General features: G+C 52.6%; 2 protein-coding genes across 4 annotated transcripts in view; one reads left to right on the plus strand and one right to left on the minus strand.

Moving 5' to 3' along the window:
* The window catches only part of PDHA1 (pyruvate dehydrogenase E1 subunit alpha 1), a 143,834-nt gene that overhangs the window by 26,267 nt on the left and 94,896 nt on the right, over positions 1 to 22,671 (minus strand). The window contains exon 1 of one of the 3 annotated variants that reach the window (XM_078772327.1): positions 13,527 to 13,922. The exons of 1 other annotated variant lie outside the window; for it this stretch is intronic. In XM_078772327.1, coding sequence (XP_078628453.1) covers positions 13,527 to 13,559 — 33 coding nt within the window. In that variant the 5' untranslated portion in view covers positions 13,560 to 13,922. Of the gene's footprint in view, positions 1 to 13,526; positions 13,923 to 22,671 lie in introns of those variants that run through there. One more of the 3 variants, XM_068106124.2, reaches the window with a different exon arrangement.
* The window catches only part of SMS (spermine synthase), a 114,408-nt gene continuing 105,833 nt past the window's right edge, over positions 14,097 to 22,671 (plus strand). The window contains exons 1-2 of the mRNA XM_078772328.1: positions 14,097 to 14,257; positions 14,450 to 14,570. Coding sequence (XP_078628454.1) covers positions 14,203 to 14,257; positions 14,450 to 14,570 — 176 coding nt within the window. The 5' untranslated portion in view covers positions 14,097 to 14,202. The remainder of the gene's footprint in view (positions 14,258 to 14,449; positions 14,571 to 22,671) is intronic.

The raw sequence follows: 22,671 nt of genomic DNA on the forward strand, positions 1-22,671 counted from the left end.
TTTGAAATCGCGCCATGGCTGGTCAAGGTGACGGGATGTCGGTGGGAGAGATAGACGGGGTAGAATCGACCCAGGATCTCGGGGAAATGTATGTGGAGGAGAACATTGGCAATGTGGTTGAGGAGGTTTCAGGCGCGCAAAATGGCGCTCTCGCGCACGAGGTTACGGGCGCGCAAAATGGCGGCCTCCCGTACGTGACGGCGATAGCCGGACCCGCAGTGCCAATGGACTGGGGCGTTTTGATGATGCATTTCAGTGCCGCTCTGAGCGGTGACAGTAAGGGATTTGATGCAATGATGGCTACCCAGGGGCTAGACGCGGAAAAAGCAAGGCACGAAGCAAGGTACAACCCGGTTGGATTTCAGGAGCAAATAAACGCCACGATGGAAAGAATACGGGAAGACATTGACCGCGGGGTGGGCAAAAAGGTCAAGGGTGCACGAGGAGGTAACGCGGGTCGAGAAGCGCTGGTTGAGCGAAGCGGAGGAAAGCGCGGGTAAAATGACGGGGGTAGAAATCGTGACACGGGGTTTGGGGCAGCCGGCGACCGCTGAGGTAGAGGGGATTTTATTAAAGCCAGCGGTCGTCGAGGTGAACAAAGAAATTATGGGTATAGTTGAAATTGGAGAGACCGGGGACTTAAAAGAGCAACAATCGGAGGAAGGAATGGAAACTGTACAAAGTCCGTGCTCACATCACGATGCTGTGCTCATTAATCCTTATAAAGATTTGCAGGTTTTGGTGCAGGGAGGAAGAAGAACCCCGAAGGTGAGACGGGCTGCATGTGGTGCCGGGAGATTTTGTAAGAGGATGTTTGACGACAAGAGAATTGTCACGCGATTGGGGTCAATATGGTACCCGGGCGTTGGTAAAGGGTCCCGCGTGAGTGGAAATGGCACGCGTGTGAAAAAAAGGTGTGCGTCAAGGGGTGAGCGTGTTACGAAGCGCGAGTGTGATACCGAGTGCGAGCGAGAATGCACGTCGGGGTGTACGGAGTGTGACACAGGGAGTGAGAGCGATATGGAGTGTACGTGCGAGGGTGAGTGACCCGGAGAGTGAGTTGGTGGTGGAGCGGGTGCGAGAATGCACGCTTGGAATGGTTGAGGGTGTGCGAGGAAGCACACCTGAGTTGGTCATGGCGCGGGTGTGGGAGAGCCCATGTGAGCGCATTAGTGGGTGGATGCCAGAGTGCACGCCCATGGTGAGTGGTACGGAGTACGTACCAAGGGAGAGTGCGCAAGACGGTGCGCGAGGTGTGTTAAAAGAGTGTGCGAACGGTGAGTGTGCACGAGAGGTGTGGTGTGTAACAGGGAGTGCGTTGGTGGAATGGACGGACGGCGTTGGAACGCCGGGTTTTGTGAGGGTGAAAGGGGTAGCGTACGCGTGTGAGCATGCAGGTGAAGCATCGACGGTAACCGGGTTAGTGGTTAGAGCGACGGATAGCCGATGCGAGCACTCGGGGCGCGGTGTGCTTTGTTGGATGCCAGGCCAGGCGCGGATCGATGCTGCGTCGCTTCTCTTCGAAGCGTCATTGCCGATTCGGGCTTGGCCCCGCCCCGCACGGTCGAGTCCGGGCCTTGTCGGGCGAGTCGACCGGTCCGGTTCAAGGGCGAGTGGGAGGAAGCGGACGGTGCCCCCTCGCAGGGACGGGGTTCCGAACGAGCGAGCCTCGGTCATCGGGCCCGGGACCGCAAGGTACCGCGCCGAGATGGTGCGTGGAATCTCGGCCCGACCAAACCACCTCCCTTGAACCGAAAGCCGGACGGATTCAACCTGCAGGCGACCAAACCACCCGAATTCATTGCTCGGCTTTACGAAGCCGAGTTTAATGATGTCATGACGCACCGAGGCTAGGATATAGCGGACTGTGATGATGATAATACTGATAGTGGTTTTGAACCGAAATTCAGAAAAGTGAATAGAATTGGCAGTAATTGGAAAATATTTGGTTGGTTGCAATTGGATGAGCCAAATTGGTAGTGGAAGATACCCGATGTGGTGGGATGGCAACTTTGCCATCTCACACACAGCGGGGGGCAAAGGAGCACTAGACTTATGGGGTTTATGGCAGTGAAAACTAGCCCGGGTGGGTTAGGATATCGTGTGTAGGGATCTAGAGAGATGACCTTAGGTAACGGTAAGGTTAGTTAGTGACAAGGATACCTGTAGTGGGGACGCAGGTAGGTTAGAGTGGATGATAATGACGTGGTATGTGCTTTGTTTAAAGGGAAGACGGGGAGCACTAAGTTAGCAGGGCACCAGGTAGATTAGATGATGCCGTGTGTATGGTGAACAGGTGTGATTGCACAGGTGTGCAACTGAACAGGTGTATGGAGCAGTGTATGAGTGAGTGATAGTGATGTGAGTTGTGCTGACCAAATGGTCCAGGAAGGAAGGAGGGTGCAGGTGGCACAGGTGTGCAACGACAGGTGTATGGGGAATGGTTGTGTGGAATAAATGGTATGGAGTATATGGAGTATTGGAATGGATGGTCGTGGAGTGAGTATGGGGGAAACTGTGGAGTGGAGTGGATGGTGCGAAGGTGTGAATGGGGGAAGAGTGGACCCCCATCACGAATATCCGGGGCGGGTAGTGTAAGTGTTAGGTAGAGGGTACAGGTAAATTGTGGTTGGATATTGGCATCTGTGGTGCGGGTGGAAGAATGGTGATTGGATGGGTGCATTAGTGTTGTGGAAATGACTGGGCGTGTAGCCTGTTAGTGTGTGTAGTTGGTTTGGGCACTCCACCATTGTGAGGATGTCGGCCAGGTGAGGCCGCAGGTGGGCTCTGGGAGCCGGTAGAGTTGTTGTGGATGGGGCCCGAGGATCCGGAGGACGGACCCGGGTAGCCCAGTGCCAGAGGGCACCGAGGGGTGACAGAGCCAGGAGGGGCCTTCCCCAGTTAGATAGGTTAGGGTGAGGAGCTAGGTAAGCTCGGGTGGCAACTGCAGTGGTGGAGGTGTGCAGGTGGGTAGACCTGCTGGGAGAGCTACACGCCCCAGTCCTGAAATTGTGCAAGGGCACAGGGAGTTGAATCGGGGGAGTGAGACCCCAAATTGAGAAGCACCACAGTTTGGTCAATGGGAATTGGTTTTTAGAACCCATAGTGTAAGATGGCCAATGGATTGGCAGGGAAAGACCCCGGGTAGTGTAAAGTGTGTTAAAGTCATTTAGAGGATAGTTAGGATTGAAGTCTCCTCGCACCATCTGCATCCACTCACCTGAGGTGACGTAACTCCACACCATGCCAGGTTGTTTTGATTATTTTAAATGATGCAAATGTTTTGGATTGTGAGACGCATCATGACGTGGGTGTGACATTGTGCTTGGTGTTCCATCTCTTCCTCCTTATAAGGATTGATGACGAATTAGGTGATGGCAAATTTTGGTTAAAGGGATTGTGGAGACGAATTTGGTATAAGGGAAATATGGGGAGACGTGACAGTAGTGACGAATTTGTAAAGGTGTAGGTTGTTGTACATATGGGGTAAGGGCAAGGGTAGAGTAGGTGACAGGGGGGGGGGTGACGTACGGTAGGGACGAGCTTTTCTCACTTCGCTCTCCGTACGCACTTCGCCTTGCATTGCCTTGATTGATGTGTACCCTTGTGACCTTACCCCTCGCTCATCTGTCTTCCCCCCTTTTGTCTCCGACATGAGGACCTGTGCGCCACTGGGCGCCGAGGGGAGCGTGCGTGAGTCCGCCATTGTGCGCCCGGAACTCCCAGAACCAGCTGTCTGCATCGATGCACCACATTATGGACCACATGTCTGTGGCCGAGCACCACTTATGGACCCCATGGTTGGGGCATGGCCCCTCTGCTGGAACCGGCAATGAAGGCCCGAAATCTTGCTGGCGGACCTTGATCACAGGGCACCGATGCCCCACAGGTGAACCACACTAGTCGGCCCTGTGGGCCATAAATAAAATAAATAAAAACGGACACGTTGGGTGCAAGTTTTAATACAAATAGGCCGCCAGCAAAAGAAAATGACAACATCTGGAAGAATGCAAATAGCCAGCAGAGGGAGCCGAAGAGCAAGAGACCACCTGCAGGGTTAGGGGTTGTCGATTTATTTTTATTGATGAACAGTGATGACTGTGCACCGATTGGTGCTTGAGGGTGTGTTGGTGCGTTTTGGGTGCTTTCATGGTGCGTCGATGCAGAGCAGACTGTCTCCCCCCCAGAAAGAACAATCACAGGTCCTGGGTTGCGTTTTGTAAATAAAAGTAGCGTCAATTGTAAATAATGCTCCCCACCGTCAATGTATAGTTTGAAGACCATTCCGCAATTCGGTTAGCTGTGGGCGTGAGTCTGTTAGGTAGGGTGCAATGGAGCAGCGGGACATATTTATTTGTGTTTTAAAACTGTCGCACTCAGGGTCAGGTTAAAAGTAGAGGGAACTACACCTACGTGTCACACTAAATTAAAGTTATAGGCCCGGGCCGTGCCTAAGAGGAGGAGGGTGCAGTGTTGCGGAAATGAGGATTGTGTTTTTTTATTGTGTTGTATTGTATGGTAAATTGTTGTGTAATATTGCTAGATTCTGGCCCCTCCTGCCTCCAGTGTTGTGTAAAGATCAAAGGGCGTTCCGGTAGTTAATTCCATAAAGCATACACGTCAGCCAATCATAGAATACCCCTGTTCAATAGTTATATCTTTATTATGTGTATCAGGGTAAGGCCTTGTCTTCCATTAAAATGACACTCCATTGCACCAAGTGAAAGAAGAGTCGATCCCCTTTCATTCCCATTCCCAAAAACCGCAATTGCCAACTGTTCCCTCCGCGACTCCATTCGCCACGAGGTAGGCTCGGAGAAGAAGGGCGTGTCTCCACCTCGTCATAGAGGGGAGGAGTGAGCCAGCCCCGAACAACCAACCAAGCACGAGGGGTTTGGTTTGAGAGGGCGGAGGAAGAGCGATCGAGGAGGTTCGCGAAGGTTAAGGGGCGGGGCCTATATAACCCGCCGCGGGACGCTCCCCAAAGAGATGAGTTCTGAATTCTGCAAAGAGACGAGCTTTAGAGAGAAGTGCGCAAGGAGGGAAGAGAAGCGAGAAGGAAGCCTTTAACACAAGTGCGCGAGAGAAGCACGGGGAAGCCTTGAGAGAAGTACACGACGTCACCCTGCTCGCTCCCAGCCTGACGAGGCCCGGTTTGCTGTGCGCCCTGCAAAGCCTTCCAGCTTGTGGTCCGAGCTGAACCTTCCTCCCGGTCCAGCCAATCGTTCCTGCCTCCATTCCCCATTCGCGTGAGTTTGTTCTGTTTGTTCTGTCCTGGGTATTTAATTAAGTTTGTATAAGCTAGTATTTTCACTGTGTCACCTGCTTTTTCCATGTTCCCTGTATATAATTTTGACTGCTCCTTTTGCTTGTGTGTGTAAATAATAAATCCCGTTACTCTTCTGTACGTCTTCTTCTTCCTCTTTACATTCGGTCGCTTTAGAGGTTTCCAAATTGAATATCTGTGGCGCGATCCGGCCAACGTTCGGGGATCGGGTTAGTCGGGAAAACTGTACGACCGCGGGGCCTCCGCTCGGCAAACACAACATCTTATCCGCGGGCCGTAACAATACTATCAATCATGTTTGGAGGGGGACAGGAGGTGGAGGATTGGGAGTTGTATGGGCTGCGAGTGATGTTACATATATATAGTTTGGTTGTGGTGCCACAAGAGCCACAAGAGAAGTTATGCTAATTTTTTTGCATCTATTGCTGAAGGTAGGTAGGTGTGTGTGTGTGTGTGTGTGTGTGTGTGTGTGTGTGTGTGTGTGTGTGTGTGTGTGTGTGTGTGTGTGTGTGTGTGTATTTGAACTACAGATTTTGTGCTCGCAACGACAGGTTAAAAGTGACCGTCGAGCAGAACAGGGCCACTGAAAAGACACAAAACAGCGCATGCGCAAACGGCCTCGTTTACGTTTCATACATCATTTCAAAAGTCACGAATTTATTTATTTTTCCACAAGGAAGATTTAAAAACAGAATTTGCTTTGCATTGCAAGCATCTTTAAAGAAATAAAATTCATTTCCTTGTATCTTTAATGAACATTTTTGATTTCACGTGTTCTGTCGCAAGCAATCATTGTATGAAGTGGAAGATCTTCCTTGTGTTGCTTTTGTCTTGATATCTTGTAATTATAATAGAGCAAACGTATATGGTTCGCTATGTATGTTTGTATGTTTATATGCAACGAAAACGTATTTTTCTTCTTCTTCTTCAAAAAAAATTACCACCCTTTTAATTAACCTTCTTAATTGCGTTAAGACTGCTGAGACCCCTCAGACCTTTGACGAACCTTTAATTCCCCCAAGACCCTTCAGACCACCAAGACCCCTGAAGACCCAAAATACCCCCAAAGACCCCGGAGACCCAAAACACCCCTGAGACCCAAAACACCCCTGAGACCTAAAACACCCCGGAGACCCAAAACACCCCGGAGACCCAAAACACCTCAAAGACCCAAAACACCTCAAAGACCCAAAACACCTCAAAGACCCAAAACACCTCAAAGACCCAAAACACCTCAAAGACCCAAAACACCTCAAAGACCCAAAACACCTCAAAGACCCAAAACACCCTGAAGACCCAAAATACCCTGAAGACCCAAAAGACCCAAACAACCCCAAAGACCAAAAAGACCAAAAAGACCCCGAAGACCCGGAAGACCAAAAATACCCCGAAGACCCAAAAAGCCCCTGAAGACCCCACAGACCCAAAAGACACCGAAGACCCTTAAGACCAAAAAGCCCCTGAAGACCCCGCAGACCCAAAAGCCCCTGAAGACCCCGCAGATCCAAAAGACACCGAAGACCCTTAAGACCCAAAAGCCTCTGAAGACACCAAAGACCCAAAAGACCCTTAAGACCCAAAAGCCTCTGAAGACACCAAAGACCCAAAAGACCCTTAAGACCCAAAAGACACCGAAATGGTCAAAGATGCCTACCCCTCTGAAACGACATGTGGTGAGGCACGCGGAGCGCACCGAGTCACGCTAGTTAATAAAATAATGATGCATTGTACAACTGTTTAACAATTGATAATACTGTGGCGGACACGAAAGCACTGACGTGGTGACATCACCCCGCACACCAAGTGGGGATGGGCCACGCCAGGGAGAGAGGCGTGGCCTCACGATATACACGGGCGCGCAGCCCTGAGCAGCTTAGTGTTACAGTGAGCTCCTGAAATAAAGATGCTTATAAGTTACCGCTTGTCCGCTTCCTCCTTGCTCACAAGCAGCGCGCGTAACACCGCGCTTTACTGGTGACCCTCGACGTTGGATCTGCCGGAGCGATCCTTCCACACACGACACCATTGCCATGGCCAACTTCATCAAACTTCCCGAATTTTGGGAGGCCCAGGCCGAAGTCTGGTTCGTCCAAGCCGAAGCCCAATTTCAGCTTTGGCGCCTCACCGGCGACGACACGCGCTACTGCCACGTCGTCGCCTCCCTCGGGCCCGGCATGGCCGCTCGAGTTGTGTCCGTCCTTCGCCACCCACCGGACGGCCACAAGTACGAGGCACTCAAGCGGCTACACCTAGCCACGTTCGGCCTCACGGACGACGCACGGGCCGACCACCTCCTGGACCTCCCCGAGCTCGGCGACACGCGCCCGTCGGTCCGAATGGACCATATGCTGTCACTGTTGGGCGACGAAGCCCCCGGTTCTCTATTCCGGGCGCTTTTCCGTCGCCAACTTCCAGCGCAGGTTCGCCTCGCGTTGGCCGGGACCGCGCTAACGGAACCCTGAGCATTGGCAGCCGAGGCGGACAGGTACTTTGCGGCCGTCACGGACCTCGAGGCTGATGCTGCTGATGATGCTGATCCACAGCATCAGCTTACACAGCATACGCAGCATGCTGATACGCACCTCGTGACCGCCGCCACGCCCCGCCCACCCCCGCGGCGAAAACCGCCACCACGGGGAAACCCGCCAACTCCACCGGCCTGGCGGAGCCAGCCGCGCTCCTCCAGCTCCACCACCTGGTGCTGGTTCCACGCCAAGTTCGGCCACGAGGCTCGGCAGTGTCATCCGCCATGCTCCTTCAACAGGTCGGGAAACGCCCGGGCCGGCGCTCAATAGTGGCGATGAGCGCCGGCCGTTCGAGCAGCCTGCTGTTCATAACGGACACCTTATCCGGGCGCCGTTACCTGTGCGACACGGGAGCGCAGGTGGGTGTCGTTCCCGCCGGTACGTCAGACAAGCACGCCGCGGGCGGGGGCCCCGCGCTGCTTGCCGCGAACGGGACGCCCATCCGTACGTACGGAAAACGCTGCCTCTCTCTGCGGTTCGGAGGGCAGGTTTTCCGATGGACGTTCGTCACCGCCGACGTGCCCATGGCACTGCTTGGCACGGACTTCCTGTGCGCTAATGGGCTCCTGGTCGACGTAAAGCGCAGACGTCTTGTCCAGGCCGATATGTACAGCTCGCTCGCTTGTGCGCTGCCCAGCTCGTCGAGCAGCTCAACGAGCGGCTTGCCAAGCGGCTTGCCGAACGGTTCGGTTCCGGCCACGTTGGTCTGTACGGTTCCGGCAGCGGACACATTCACCCGCCTCCTCGCCGGCTTCCCGGCCCTCACGCGGCCCACCTTCTCGGCGGGGGCTGTCAAGCACGGGGTGGCCCATCACATCCCCACCGTCGGGCCACCGGTCTACGCCCGGGCACGCCGCCTCGAGCCGACGAAGCTGGCGGTGGCAAAAGCGGCGTTCGCTACCCTGGAGCGACTCGGCATCGTTCGGCGCTTAGAGAGCGCTTGGGCGTCGCCGCTGCACATTGTGATGAAGCCCGGCGGGGGATGGCGACCGTGCAGGGACTATCGCCGTCTCAATGACGCCACGACTCCCGACCGCTACCCCGCCCCCCACATTCAGGACTTTTCCGCCCGTTTGGCGGGCATGTCCTTCTTCTCGAAGGTGGACCTCATACGCGGCTACCATCAGGTCCCCGTCAGGCCGGAGGACGTCCCGAAGATGGCGGTCATCACGCCATTCGGACTCTTCGAGTTCCTGCGGATGCCCTTCGGTCTGAAGAATGCGGCTCAGGCGTTCCAGCGACTGATGGACAGCGTCCTGCGCGACTTGGATTTTGTCTACGTCTACCTGGACGATATCCTCGTCGCCAGCGCGTCCCGCGAAGAGCACCTACGCCACCTCCGCACGCTCTTCGAACGCCTGGGCCAGCATGGCCCGATTGTGAACCCCGCAAAGTGCCGGTTCGGCGCCGCCATAATCGATTTTCTGGGGCACCGTGTCACCAGGCACGGAGCCGTCCCCCTGCCGGCCAAGGTGGAGGCGGTGAAGGGGTTTCCACGCCCCCGCACGATCAGAGGGCTGCAGGAGTTCCTGGGCATGGTGAACTTTTACCATCGGTTCCTGCCCCGTATCGCCCAGCTCCTGCGCCCTCCCCCCCCCCCTGCACGAAGCTCTCCGAGGTAAGCCGGGCAAAGGCGACGTTACCTGGACCGAGCAGATGGACACGGCGTTCACGGGCGCGAAGCTCGCCTTGGCTAACGCCACCATGCTCGCGCACCCGGCGCCCGATGCACCGATCACCCTCACCACCGACACCTCGGACTACGCGGTGGGCGCGGTGCACGAGCAATGGGTGCGTGGAGCTTGGCAACCGCTGGCGTTCTTTAGCCGGCAGCTTCGCCCACCCGAACGCCGTTACAGTACCTTCAACCGCGAGTTGCTCGGGCTTCACTTGGCGGTCAGGCACTTCCGCCATCTGCTCGAGGGCCGTGCGTTCACGGCCTTCGTCGACCACAAGCCGCTGATCTTTGCGATGGGCAAGGTCACCGAGCCGTGGTCGGCCCGGCAGCAGCGTCAGCTCTCGGCCGTATCCGAGTACACGACGGACATCCGGCACGTCGCGGGGAAGGACAACCCGGTGGCGGATTGCCTTTCCCGGGCCGTCGCCCACGCAGTCCACCTCGGCATCGACTATGCCCGGATGGCAGCGGACCAGGCCGCTGACCCCGACGTCCAGGCCTTGCGGACCGCCGTCACGGGCCTCCGCGTCACCGAGGTGCCGTTCGACGGCGCGGGCGCGGCCCTCTTGTGCGACGTCTCCCTCGGGCGTCCTCGCCCCATCGTGCCCGCGGGCTGGCAGCGCCAGGTGTTTGACGCCATCCACGGCCTGTCCCACCCGGGCGCGAGGGCCTCCCAAAGGTTGATCGCCGACAAGTTCGTCTGGCATGGCCTCTGGAAGGCCGTCCGCGGCTGAGCCAGGACGTGCCTCGCGTGCCAGCACGCCAAGGTGCACCGGCACACCCAGGCCCCGTTGGCCCCGTTCACGGTGCCGGAACGCCGGTTTGACCACGTCCACGTGGACCTGGTGGGACCTCTGCCCCCCTCGCGGGGTTTCACCCACGTCCTCACCATGGTGGACCGCACCACCCGGTGGCCGGAGGCCGTGCCCTTGGCGTCGACGACGGCGGCCGATGTCGCGCAGGCTTTCATCGCCACCTGGGTCACCCGGTTCGGCGCCCCCTCAGACATCTCGTCCGACCGCGGCCCCCAGTTCACCTCGGAGCTCTGGGGGGCGGTCGCGCAGGGGCTACGGGTCCGGCTGCACCGAACCATGGCCTACCACCCCCAGGCTAACGGCCTGTGTGAGCGATTTCACCGCTCATTGAAGGCCGCGCTCCGGGCCACCCTCCGCGACGGTGGCTGGGTCGACAGGCTCCCCTGGGTCCTGCTGGGCCTCCGGACGGCACCCAAGGAGGACCTGCGCGCATCCGCGGCGGAGTTGGTCTTCGGGCAACCGCTGCGGGTGCCGGGTGAGTTCCTTCCCGACTCCACGGCACCATGGTCCGCGGCACAGCAGCGCTCCGCTCTGCAAGAGACCGCCCAGAGGTTCGCCCCGGTGCCAACGGCATGCCACGGGCACCCACCGACGCACGTCGCCCCGGAGCTTCGCACGGCGGAGTACGTCTTCGTCCGCCACGATGCCCACCGGACACCACTGCAGCCCCCGTACGACGGGCCTTTCCGCGTGCTGGAGACCGGGGCGAAGCACTTCACCCTGGACATCGGCGGTACTCCTGACCGCGTTTCTGTAGACCGCCTCAAGCCGGCCCACCTCGACGTGGACCATCCACCGCCAGTGGCCCGACCCCCGCGTCGGGGCCGCCCCCCTGGGGGCGGACCCCCGGCACCGCCCAGCCCCGCCGCCACCCGGTCCTGCAGCCGGAGGCATCCCTGCATCCCAGACGCCGCCAGTCGCCAGGGGGCGCTTCGGCCGGGTCATCCGTTTGCCCCGCAAACTGACCCTTCAGGTGCACGGGGATTCTGGGGGGGCGCGTGTGGCGGACACGAAAGCACTGACGTGGTGACATCACCCCGCACACCAAGTGGGGATGGGCCACGCCAGGGAGAGAGGCGTGGCCTCACGATATACACGGGGCGCGGAGCCCTGAGCAGCTTAGTGTTACAGTGAGCTCCTGAAATAAAGACGCTTATAAGTTACCGCTTGTCCGCTTCCTCCTTGCTCGCAAGCAGCGCGCGTAACGCCGCGCTTTAATACAGTATATGGCCACACTTCTGTTCTGTCCCATATCCAAACAACAAGCCTGCCATCAATAATTATTACAAGGATTATTAATGGCAGGTGTTGATTAATGGCAACAACCACGGATCTTATTGCATCTATCGTCGTCATTATAACTTCCCTGAAAACCACTCCATATGTCACATCTTCACCTCCCTGCTTCACTAATTCAGGTGGCCATCATGAATTAGAGTCGACTGTGGAGCCAACGTTAAATATTTCACCCCTCCCCTATGACAAAGACTTGTCACCAAAACCATCATCTGCTCACCCTCAAAGTCTTAGAGTGGTTTAAGCCATCATTTGCTCACCCTCCAAGTCCAGAGTGGTTGAAGCCATCATCTTCTCACCCTAAAAGTCGAGAGTGGTTGAAGCCATCATCTGCTCACCCTCCAAATCTAGAGTGGCTGAAACCTTCATCTACTCACCCTCAAAGTCTAGAGTGGTTGAAGCCATCATCTGCTCACCCTCAAAATCTAGAGTGGTTGAAACCATTATCTACTCACCCTCCAAATCTAGAGTGGCTGAAACCTTCATCTACTCACCCTCAAAGTCTAGAGTGGTTGAAGCCATCATCTGCTCACCCACAAAATCTAGAGTGGTTGAAACCATTATCTACTCACCCTCAAAGTCTCGAGTGGTTGAGGCCATCATCTGCTTACTCCACAAGTCTCGAGAGGTTGAAGCCATCATCTGCTCACCCTTAAAGTCTAGAGTGGTTGAAGCCATCATCTGCTCACACTCAAAGTCTGGAGTGGTTGAAGCCATCATCAGCTCACCCTCAAAGTCTAGAGTGGTTGAAGCCATCATCTGCTCACCCTCCAAATCTAGAGTGGCTGAAACCTTCATCTACTCACCCTCAAAGTCTAGAGTGGTTGAAGCCATCATCTGCTCACCCTCAAAATCTAGAGTGGTTTAAGCCATCATCAGCTCACCCTCCAAGTCTAGAGTGGCTGAAGCCATCATCTGCTTACTCCACAAGTCTAGAATGGTTGAAGCCATCATCTGCTCACCCTCCAAGTCTCGAGTGGTTTAAGCCATCATCTGCTCACTCTCCAAGTCTCGAGTGGTTGAAGCCATCATCTGCTCACCCTTAAAGTCTAGAGTGGTTGAAACCATCATCTACTCACCCTCCAAGTCTCGAGTGGTTGAAGCCATCATCTGCTTACTCCACAAGTCGAGAGAGGTTGAAGCAATCATCTGCTCACCCTCAAAGTCTAGAGTGGTTGAAGCCATCATCTGCTCACCCTCTAAGTCTCGAGTGGTTGAGCCATCATCTGCTTACTCCACAAGTCTAGAGAGGTTGAAGACATCATCTGCTCACCCTCAAAGTCCAGAGTGGTTGAAGCCATCATCTGCTTACACCACAAGTCTAGAGTGGCTGCCCACCTACGGAAATTCATTCATTCATTCTCCCGATTGTGGAATCGTCTCGCTGTGTCTGTTGTCTAATCCTTCTCACTTCAGTGTCAAGTGCGCCATTCAGTGTCAAGTGCGCCATTCATCACTACGTCATACACATCCACGACCTCTTCGACTTCTACCCACGATGATTCTTTCCCATTCTGTTTCTCTATGGGCTATTGTAACCCCTTTTTGTGTCACACCTCCTTGTGTATGTGGACAACCCACCCCCCACACAACCGTTTGTGAACCTGCTGACCCTCGTCATTTAGCTCCGCCATGAGCGTAGGTAGAAACCCTGGAAAAAGGTGTTCATGGTAATTTGAGCAATTGAAGAAAAATGACGAGGATTTGGAAGGAAAGAGTATTGTATATAAAGAGCAGGAAAATGATACCAGATAACTGATTATAGTTATACTGTAGCTGTGACGTCACCGAACTGTCAGACAACTTCGAAACGCGAATTTCACATTCAAGGTCAATCACCACGCACTGTACAGCTCAGAAACAGGTCACAAATGCAAACTATGGCCAACGTCGAACCACCGTGTGCCGCGAATTTAACATCTCACCTTACGAGCGAGAGGACGCCCCGGCAGAAACATGGCTGGCCGAAAGGATCAGCAGCACCAACACCAAAGAACTATCAAAACGACGTCGCTACCTCAATGGTGGGCGGGGAAACTCGCGAGGAAAAACCGGCGAGCGATTGGTCTAATCCGATTACAGTGGTTGTTGTTGTTTTAAGGGCGTACAGTCCATAGGTACGATGTGTCCAGCCACAACGAATCAATTGAATATGTTACAATCTGCACTTAAAATATTCGTGTTAATAAAATATTCAGCAAGTCAGGACTCGGGGAGGGTGTGTTCCTTTACCAATAAACCTTGCTATCGCTTGTTCTACCGTGAAAACTGATCGGTAATGGAACACATCACAGTTGGTTCGCATAAGCACCCTCAACTCTGCAATATATATATATATATATCGTTTTAATCAGATAAAGAAACAGGTCAAACTATAATATAAATTCTGCCGCAGCTTGTCGACTCCAGCCTAAGGGTTTGCTGTGTCGAATGTAGAGCCTTGTAGCTCTGAAAATGCCATTTTAGGCCCAGAGGAGGAAGAAGAAGCCATACAGAGAAGAAGAAGAAGAAGAAGAAGAAGTCGTATTCAAATATTTATATCCCTTTGAATACCATCGGCTTCTCTTTTCTTGCTTCATAACTCCGTATGGCAACTGCGATATGGCTTCCAAGCTCTTCACTCTGGATTGTTGCTTCTCCCCGAGTCCCTCACTCGGTAATCTCCACGATCTTTGATACGTAAATAATGTTACGGAGTGAATAATAGAAGCACGTGTGTGGGGGGGAAAAGCTGTAAATATTATCCCGCATATCCGTCCACATGCGGTTCGCTCTGGCGGATTATATATTTTTTTCCCTCTTCATGTTCTTCCTCTCTTTATTTAAATGATTTTTGTGCCGATCTCAGACTGGATGAATGATTTGGAGCATGAAATTGAAAATGCGGTGAAGACTTTTGGCCTGCAGGGAACCAATCACAAGTCGCGCGGTGGCGGCTTCTTCGCGACGTACCTGGATAAAGGAGACAGGTGAGATCGTAGCAGTGAAATATGTGCTTTATGGACGTGTGGGTTCTTATATATAATGCAAATGGTGATAACATTAAATGTTTGAGTCGTAGACCTAACGACTAACGAGGTGGAAACTTCGCGCCCCCTCCCCTTCCTCCTCCCTCCCCTTCCCCACTCTCTCCCATTCCCTCCTCTCTCCCCTTCCCCCCCTCTCTCCCCTTCCCCCCCTCTCTCCCCTTCCCCCCCTCTCTCCCCTTCCCCCCCTCTCTCCCCTTCTCCCCCTCTCTCTCCTTCCCTCCTCTCTCCTTCCCTCCTCTCTCCCCTTCCCTCCTCTCTCCCCTTCCCTCCTCTCTCCCCTTCCCTCCTCTCTCCCCTTCCCTCCTCTCTCCCCTTCCCTCCTCTCTCCCCTTCCCCCCTCTCTCCCCCTCCCCCCCTCTCTCCCCCTCCCCCCTCTCTCCCCCTCCCCCTCCCCTCCCCTTGACCCCCTCGTTCCTCCTCCCCTCCCCTTTTCCCTTTTCCCCCTCCCCTTTTGCCCTTTCCCCCTCCCCTTTTGCCCTTTCCCCCTCCCCTTTTGCCCTTACCCCTCCCCTTTTTCCCTTTCCCCCTCCCCTTTTACCCTTTCCTCCTCCCCTTTTACCCTTTCCTCCTCCCCTTTTCCCCTTTCCCCCTCCCCTTTACCCATTTACCTCTCCCCTTTCCCCCTCCCCTTTACCCATTTACCTCTCCCCTTTCCTCCTCCCCTTTACCCCTTTCCCCCTCCCCTTTATCCATTTCCCCCTCCCCTTTCCCCCTCCCCTTTTTCCCTTTCCCCCTCCCCTTTTTCCCTTTCCCCCTCCCCTTTTTCCCTTTCCCCCTCCCCTTTTTCCCTTTCCTCCTCCCCTTTTTCCTGTTCCCCCTCCCCTTTTGCCCTTTCCCCCTTCCCTTTTGCCCTTTCCTCCTCCCCTTTTTCCTGTTCCCCCTCCCCTTTTACCCTTTCCTCCTCCCCTTTTACCCTTTCCTCCTCCCCTTTTCCCCTTTCCCCCTCCCCTTCACCCATTTACCTCTCCCCTGTCCTCCTCCCCTTTACCCCTTTCCCCCTCCTCTTTACCTCTTTCCCCCTCCCCTTTACCCCTTTCCCCCCTCCCCTTTACCCCTCACCCCCTCCCCTTTACCCCTTACCCCCTCCCCTTTACCCCATTACCCCCTCCCCTTTACCCCATTACCCCTCCCCATTACCCCTTTCCCCTCCCCTCCCCTTTTCCTCCTCATCTCCCCTTTCCCCATCCCCTTTTCTCCTTCCCCTTCCCCCCTTTTCCCCCTCCCCTTTTCCCCCTCCCCTTTTCCCCCTCCCCTTTTCCCCCTCCCCTTTTCCCCCTCCCCTTTCCCCCCTCCCCTTTTCCCCCTCCCCTCTTCCCCCTCCCCTCTTCCCCCTCCCCTCTTCCCCCTCCCCTTTTCCCCCTCCCCTCTTCCCCCTCCCCTTTCCCCCCTCGCCTTTACCCCTTCCCCCCTCCCCACCGCTTCCCTCCTATTTAACGTTTATACAAGGGATGACACAAATGTTGATGAAACACCGAAATGACAATTTATAGCTGGATTTGGATTTGAACCCAGGCTACGTTTTGTATTCCCCTGATGGGCCATATCTGGATCTGAACGGATCCAAAATTGAAACGATTTGTGCAGGTGTTTGATGCCACATAGCATCTGGTAGAGCAGGTACGAGATACGCTCATGGTCCAATTCCATACGAATAACTTGGCAAAGGTTTGCGTCCATAACTTGTCACGCACCCAACCTGTCCACCAAGTTTAGTCCAAAGCCGTCCATAACCTTTTAAGATATCCTGTTTACAAACAGACGGACATGGGTGAAAATACAACCTCCGTCCGCCTTTGGTGGCGGAGGTAAATACTGTCCTGTCACCAGCGATTAAGATCGCTGGATGACGGATAGCCGAGATGGTTTTACTCCCAAGGCGGGAGCCTGAAAAATGGCGGTATTTTTGTTTGAGTGTGGGATGGAGGAATGCGAAGCGATTACCTGAACGGAACACACGGGTTTATTCCAAAATCGCAAACAAATAAACATGACAAGGAAAATTCAATAACAATGATTTAATAAAAAATAAACCAAAGAATGAAAATGAAAGCTGAGGTAAACTAATTCTTAACTGAGGTACCTCCATACACAGACTCAAAAATAGACGAGGGGAAAAACAATAAAAATATGTTTCTTTTAGCTGGCCGGCACTCAGCTCTGTGTCCCAAATGGGTCCTTCTGCGAGGTTGTGACGATGGTGGTGAGGCTCAGAGTTTGATGTCCCTGGCAGGAACCTGGCACATGATGGCGGCGGTGCCGCGCTCTACTGCGCCACGAACGTGAGGTGAGCCAAAGTCAAGAGGTTGTTTTTTAGGCTCCACCACTTAGGGATGTTCAGCGTTACCTCCAGCCCACCAAAGAAAAGAGCTGCTGTTGTCCCTCTGTTGTCCCTCTTTCTCCTCCAAAACGCACCAACTCCACAGCCCAACCAGATGAAAAAACAAAAAAATGGCGAATGCCTTGTTCAAGCAGCTCTGCTCTCTCTCAGCTCTCGAAGCTTCTTGCTGACGTCACCCCCCTCGCCCATCGTACCACTGCGGGTGCGTGGCCTTTTGCCGTAAGTGTTCATGTGGGTGGGGCTTAGTCCGATCGGCTCCACTTGGGTTCTGTTGGCGATTGTTGTCATTAAACGGAAGTTTTCATGTCCGGTCATGGTAAATGTAAAACGTTAGGGAAAATTACAGAGGGAAAATCACATACTGGGGAAAACCAACCTTGATCCCTAACTCATTAGCACAGCTTCACCCCCTGTGTGAAGACACATAAACAACCTTGAGCTACAGTTTCCTACTTGCTGTACAACGAGATTTATCCTATATGTCTGCGGTCCAGGCTATAATTATACAGTCCTACCTTTACTATGGGATTCCTTCATCTACCCCCATAAACGTAACACAGCCACCCCCCGCCCTCTCACCTCTCCCCCGGAACCGCAGCTCCTGCAAGGTTCAATGCAGGCGTTACCTTTCCAGCCTTACCACTTACCGACTCGCACCTAGTTAGCCTATGAAATTAATTAGGAGGGTCTGGGAAGCGAGCCTTAGCTAACTTACCTGTTCTCCTTAACGTTCTACACCCCTTAAACACAACAATTCAACTATGTACAAATCTCCTTTGGCTCCTATCTCCTCTCTCCTCCCTCCTCTGTCCTCTCTCCTATCTCCTGGGGTGGGTAGAGAATGGTTCAAAACAACACATGCAGGCCTACCTTAACAGACAATTAACCTTATGCAAAACTCCTTAACGTTTATACAAGCCCCTTTTTAAAGACCACGTTCCCACGTGGATGCCACAATACCCAACGTTACCTGCGGCGCCATCCCAATTTGCCTTATCAAAAATTTTCGTGGGTCCCTATCCTTTCGGCACAGTCAAGTGATATTGATCGGGTGGACCTTTGCCCACATACTCGCACATAACACCAATAATCCAAGCAGACATTCCAGCCCTCTGCAAGACCATTGCATAATTTTAATTACACTCATTGCATTGCATAATCCTCAATTAGGCAGCTGGTAGGTCCCGTACAACCAAGATGGTGGGGGTGCTTCAGGCTGTGGTGCCCGCAGTCCAAAAGCAAGTCACTTGACTTCACGACTACTTCCCCCCCCCCAACCCATTCAACTACTCGGCCCCTGAAGCCAAACATCTCTCTTGCTTTACTTTCTGCCGGAAAGGGTCTCCCCACCATCCAGGCTCCCTTGGCTTATCCAGGGTCACCAGGGATCTACGTACCCACTGGTCACCCAACCAGACCCCCCTCCGACGGGTCTTCATATCTAGGCACCACTGGCTGTCAGAGATGAATCGGGGTCGTGGGGTTGGGGGGTTGGGGAGACCACCCAGTCTCCCAGCACCAGTCTCTCCCGCTGCGACTAGGTGCCTTGGGGTTCTTCTGCAAACTCCTCTTCCAGATGGCAGCTTCATACTTGGCCTGTAGTGCATGCTTGCGTAAACAATCATTGCAAGGTGGCAGTTGGTGACTCTCAATTTCACCTTTTTGGCACAGAGTAGGTGATATCTCAAATTATTCACTTTTGTTGCACCAGATTTAGCTCCAGATTGCTCCAGATTGCTTGGTTGCAAGTCACCCTTCTAGTGCAGAAACGTGTGTGCTTCATTAGATAGGGTGTATTACACTTGTATACATCAAAATAATACATATTTGACAGGAAACTGTTTTCACACAAATCCAATCTCGTATGCTCAAAATGAGCAGTTTTGACATAAAAGTGCACGTTTCTTTGGTTGCAAGTCACCCGAGCCGTTGGAGAGGATGAGAGGAGCTGTTGGTGAGAGCCGTTGGAGAGGAGCCATTGGTGAGATATGTGGATGGACAAAAGGACCACCGAGGCACTCGGAAACATGGTGGTGGGATGATGAAGTTGGAAAGAGGATTGACAGGAAGAGGAAGAAGTTCAAGGAGTGGCAGAAGGCGAAGGGTACGGGAGCATAAACAGCAGAGCATGAAAGTTATAAGGCAGCCAAGAAGGCTGCAAAGAAAGAGGTAGCAAAGGCGCAGGAGGCATGCAGGAAAATGTTCAGAGCACGCTTGGATTCGGAAGAGGGTCAGAGAGCAGTATTCAGGATTGCAAAGCAGATAGCGAAAGAGGTGTGATGTGATGGGGGTGAGTTGCTTGAAGGATGAAGTGGGACAAATCGTTGTGGACCCAGATGGAATTAAAGGAAGATGGAAAAGATATATGGAAATGCTGTTGAATACAGAGAATGAATTGGATGGCAACATAGAGAGTAACCCAGTTTTAGGACCGGCAGAGAAGATAACTGAGAAGGAAGTTGAGGAAGCGATAAAAGCAATGAAGAGTAGAAAAGCGGGAGGGCCGACGGGAGTTGTGGGAGATATGTTGAAGGCAGCAGGAAGTTGGGGTGTGAAGAGCATGACAGAGATCTGTAATCTGGTGGTGAAAGAAGGCCGCATTCCAGTGGATTGGGAACTGAGTACCCTCGTCCCTCTATACAAGGGGAAAGGTGACCCCCTAGAGTGTGGCTTGTACCGAGCGATAAAGTTATTGGAGCATGGAATGAAGGTATTGGAAAGGGTGTTGGAGAGGAGGATAAGGAACAAAGTGAAGATCGACGAAATGCAGTTTGGATTTATGCCAGGAAGAGGAACGACAGATGCGCTTTTTATTGTGAGGCAGTTGCAGGAGAAGTACATGGAGAAGAGGAAGAAGTTGTTTCTTGGGTTTGTTGATCTGGAGAAAGCATTCGATAGGGTTCCACGCAAAGTATTGACATGGGCAATGAGGAAGTTAGGAGTGGAGGAATGGTTGATCAGAGTAGTGATGGCAATGTACAAAAGAGCGCGCACAGCTGTAAGGACGAAGGACGGGAACAGTGGTGAGTTTGAGGTGAAGGTGGGAGTGCATTAGGGGTCGGTACTAAGTCCACTACTATTTGTAGCTGTGATGGAGGTGCTGGCTCAGAACGTAAAGGAGGGTTTACCATGGGAGTTGTTTTATGCAGATGATCTGGTGTTGATTGCGGAAAGTATGGATGGACTGAAGGAAAAGATGAACACGTGGAAGGAATGTATGGAGACAAAAGGTCTGAAGGTGAATATCAGAAAGACGAAGGTGATGGCAAGTGGTAAAGCATGTGGTGAGGTGGAAAGAACTGGGAAGTGGCCCTGTGCTGTGTGCAGGAAGGGTGTCGGAGTGAACTCCATTCAATGTACAATGTGCGCTGAGTGGGTTCATCAAAAATGTAGTGGTCTGAGAGGGTCATTAACCAGTGTGGCAGCTACATTCAAATGTAAGGTGTGCACAGAGGGAGCTGCAGATGGAGGAAATGTTGAGTTGGATCTTGGAGACGGCGTGAAGCTGGAAGGTGTGAAAACATTTTGCTACCTCGGAGACATGCTGAATGGAGAAGGTAGATCAGACTCGGCAACGGTTGCTAGAGTGAGATGTGCATGGAAAAAGTTTCGGGAACTGAGTGGCGTGCTTATGAGGAGGGTAGTGTCGTTGAAGCTGAAGGGAAAGGTGTATGCTGCATGTGTGAGAAGTGTTATGATTTATGGGAGCGAGACATGGGTAATGAATGTAGAGCAGCAACGAAGGTTGGAAAGGGTGGAAATGCGAATGGTTCGATGGATGTGCGGAGTATCGTTGAGAGAGAGGAAGACAATTGATTGTGAAAAATGATGGGAATAGAGCCTGTGATTGATGCTGTGAAGAGGAACAGGTTGAGATGGTTTGGTCATGTATTGAGGAAGGATGTAAGTGACTGGTTTAGAAGAGTGATGGAAATGAATGTAGAAGGAAGTAGAGGACGGGGAAGACCGAGAAAGACTTGGCTAAAGATGGTGGAAGAAGAAATGCGGGCAAGGGGGTTAATAAGGAGAGATGCAGAAAATAGGGCAAGATGGAGAAGATTGTCATGGGGACCGCAAGGTTAACCCCCGCTCTAGCAGGGAAAATGGCCTTAAAATGCATGTTGTTGTTGTTGTTGTTGTTGTTGTTGAGGAGGCACGTGAATTTCTTCAAGTTATCCATGAACTCGTCACTAAATCCCATCCTTTGCCCAACTGGGTGAAGCTATCTTGTATCTCATTGTTGGTATTGATGATTTGAGTGCACTTGGTTTACCTTTGCAAGCAAATGTGCGGATTTTGTCATATCTCGTATAGGCATGCATGCCAATGAGAATGCCAATAACTACATTTTGGGTGAAAAATCTGGCAATATGGTGAAATCTGGTGAAATCTGGAAAAATCTGGTGAAAAGTCAACCTTAGGGGTAGGGTTGTGTATGGGGTAATAAAACAGAGAAGGCAAAGAGCTACACACTACTATCACACAATTTCCATCTCTCGGGACACTGGGCTTGCTAAAAATTACAATTCGCCTTGCTCCCGACTGATACCGAACAACCCCATTGGTTCATAGCCTAAGGTATACAATGATCACGATCAACAATTCCACCCCCACACAAACCAATCACACACACAATAATCTAGCCAAGTGAGGGGCTTTGCTCTGGTGGGGAGAGGGGTGAGCAGCCAAAGCTGAGCTCCAACAGATCCCAGGCAGATGAGTCCCTCCACTGGAAAGGTTTTGAAATACAAAATAAAAAAATATTGAAAAACGATCATTTAAAATAATTACTTAACCATTCTTTGGCCTTTTACGTAGAGTAGATGAACTTCTCTGGTTGTTCTGTCGTTGCCACACCAGATTGGCAAGATTGGATACAAGCAGAATGGTATAATGCTCTGAAATGTATAACAGAAAGTAAACTATTTGCATTTTAATAATGTGTAATAATGTTGGTCCGCTTTTTGGAGGTAAGTAGAAATAGCTGGCTCCATTGTGGATTTATTTTATAAATAAAATATTATTGTCTGGTTATCTATCTATAATTCCAGTAATCTCTGTCTGTACGTTTGTACGTTTGTACGTTTGTACGTTTGTACGTTTGTCTGTTTGTCTGTGACCGCTGTTTCTCGACAACTACCGGTCCGATATACTTGAAACTTGCCAGGTATATTGCTGGGGACCCGAGGATGTGCCTTTTCAAGGTTTGAAATTAATCGGACAAGTACTTACCGAGCTATGGCGATTTAGCCGTTCGCCGTTCGCTTTGCCGTTGCGAATGGACCAAACCATTCATGTAAATAGAGGGGGGGGGGGGGGGGGGGGGTTCTGTGGTCGTTCGCTTTGGCTTTGCGAATGGACCAAACCATTCATGTAAATAGAGGGGGGGGTTCTGTGGTCGTTCGCTTTGGCTTTGCGAATGGACCAAACCATTCATGTAAATAGAGGGGGGGGGTTCTGTGGTCGTTGCGAATGGACCAAACCATTCACATCGAATCATCGAATCACATCGAATGGACCAAACCGTTCGCTTTGGACCAAACCATTGCATGTAAATAGAGGGGGGGGGGTTCTGTGGTCGTTGCGAATGGACCAAACCATTCATGTTTTTTTTTTTTTTTTTTTTGGCAAGGAACGGGCACCCACGTACGGGCACGTCCTAGCTTATATATAGTACGGGCATGCCCTAGTTGTACTAATTAC

Source organism: Myxine glutinosa, chromosome 2 (genome assembly GCF_964187855.1).
Source record: "Myxine glutinosa chromosome 2, kmMyxGlut1.1, whole genome shotgun sequence".
Lineage (NCBI taxonomy): Eukaryota > Metazoa > Chordata > Myxini > Myxiniformes > Myxinidae > Myxine > Myxine glutinosa.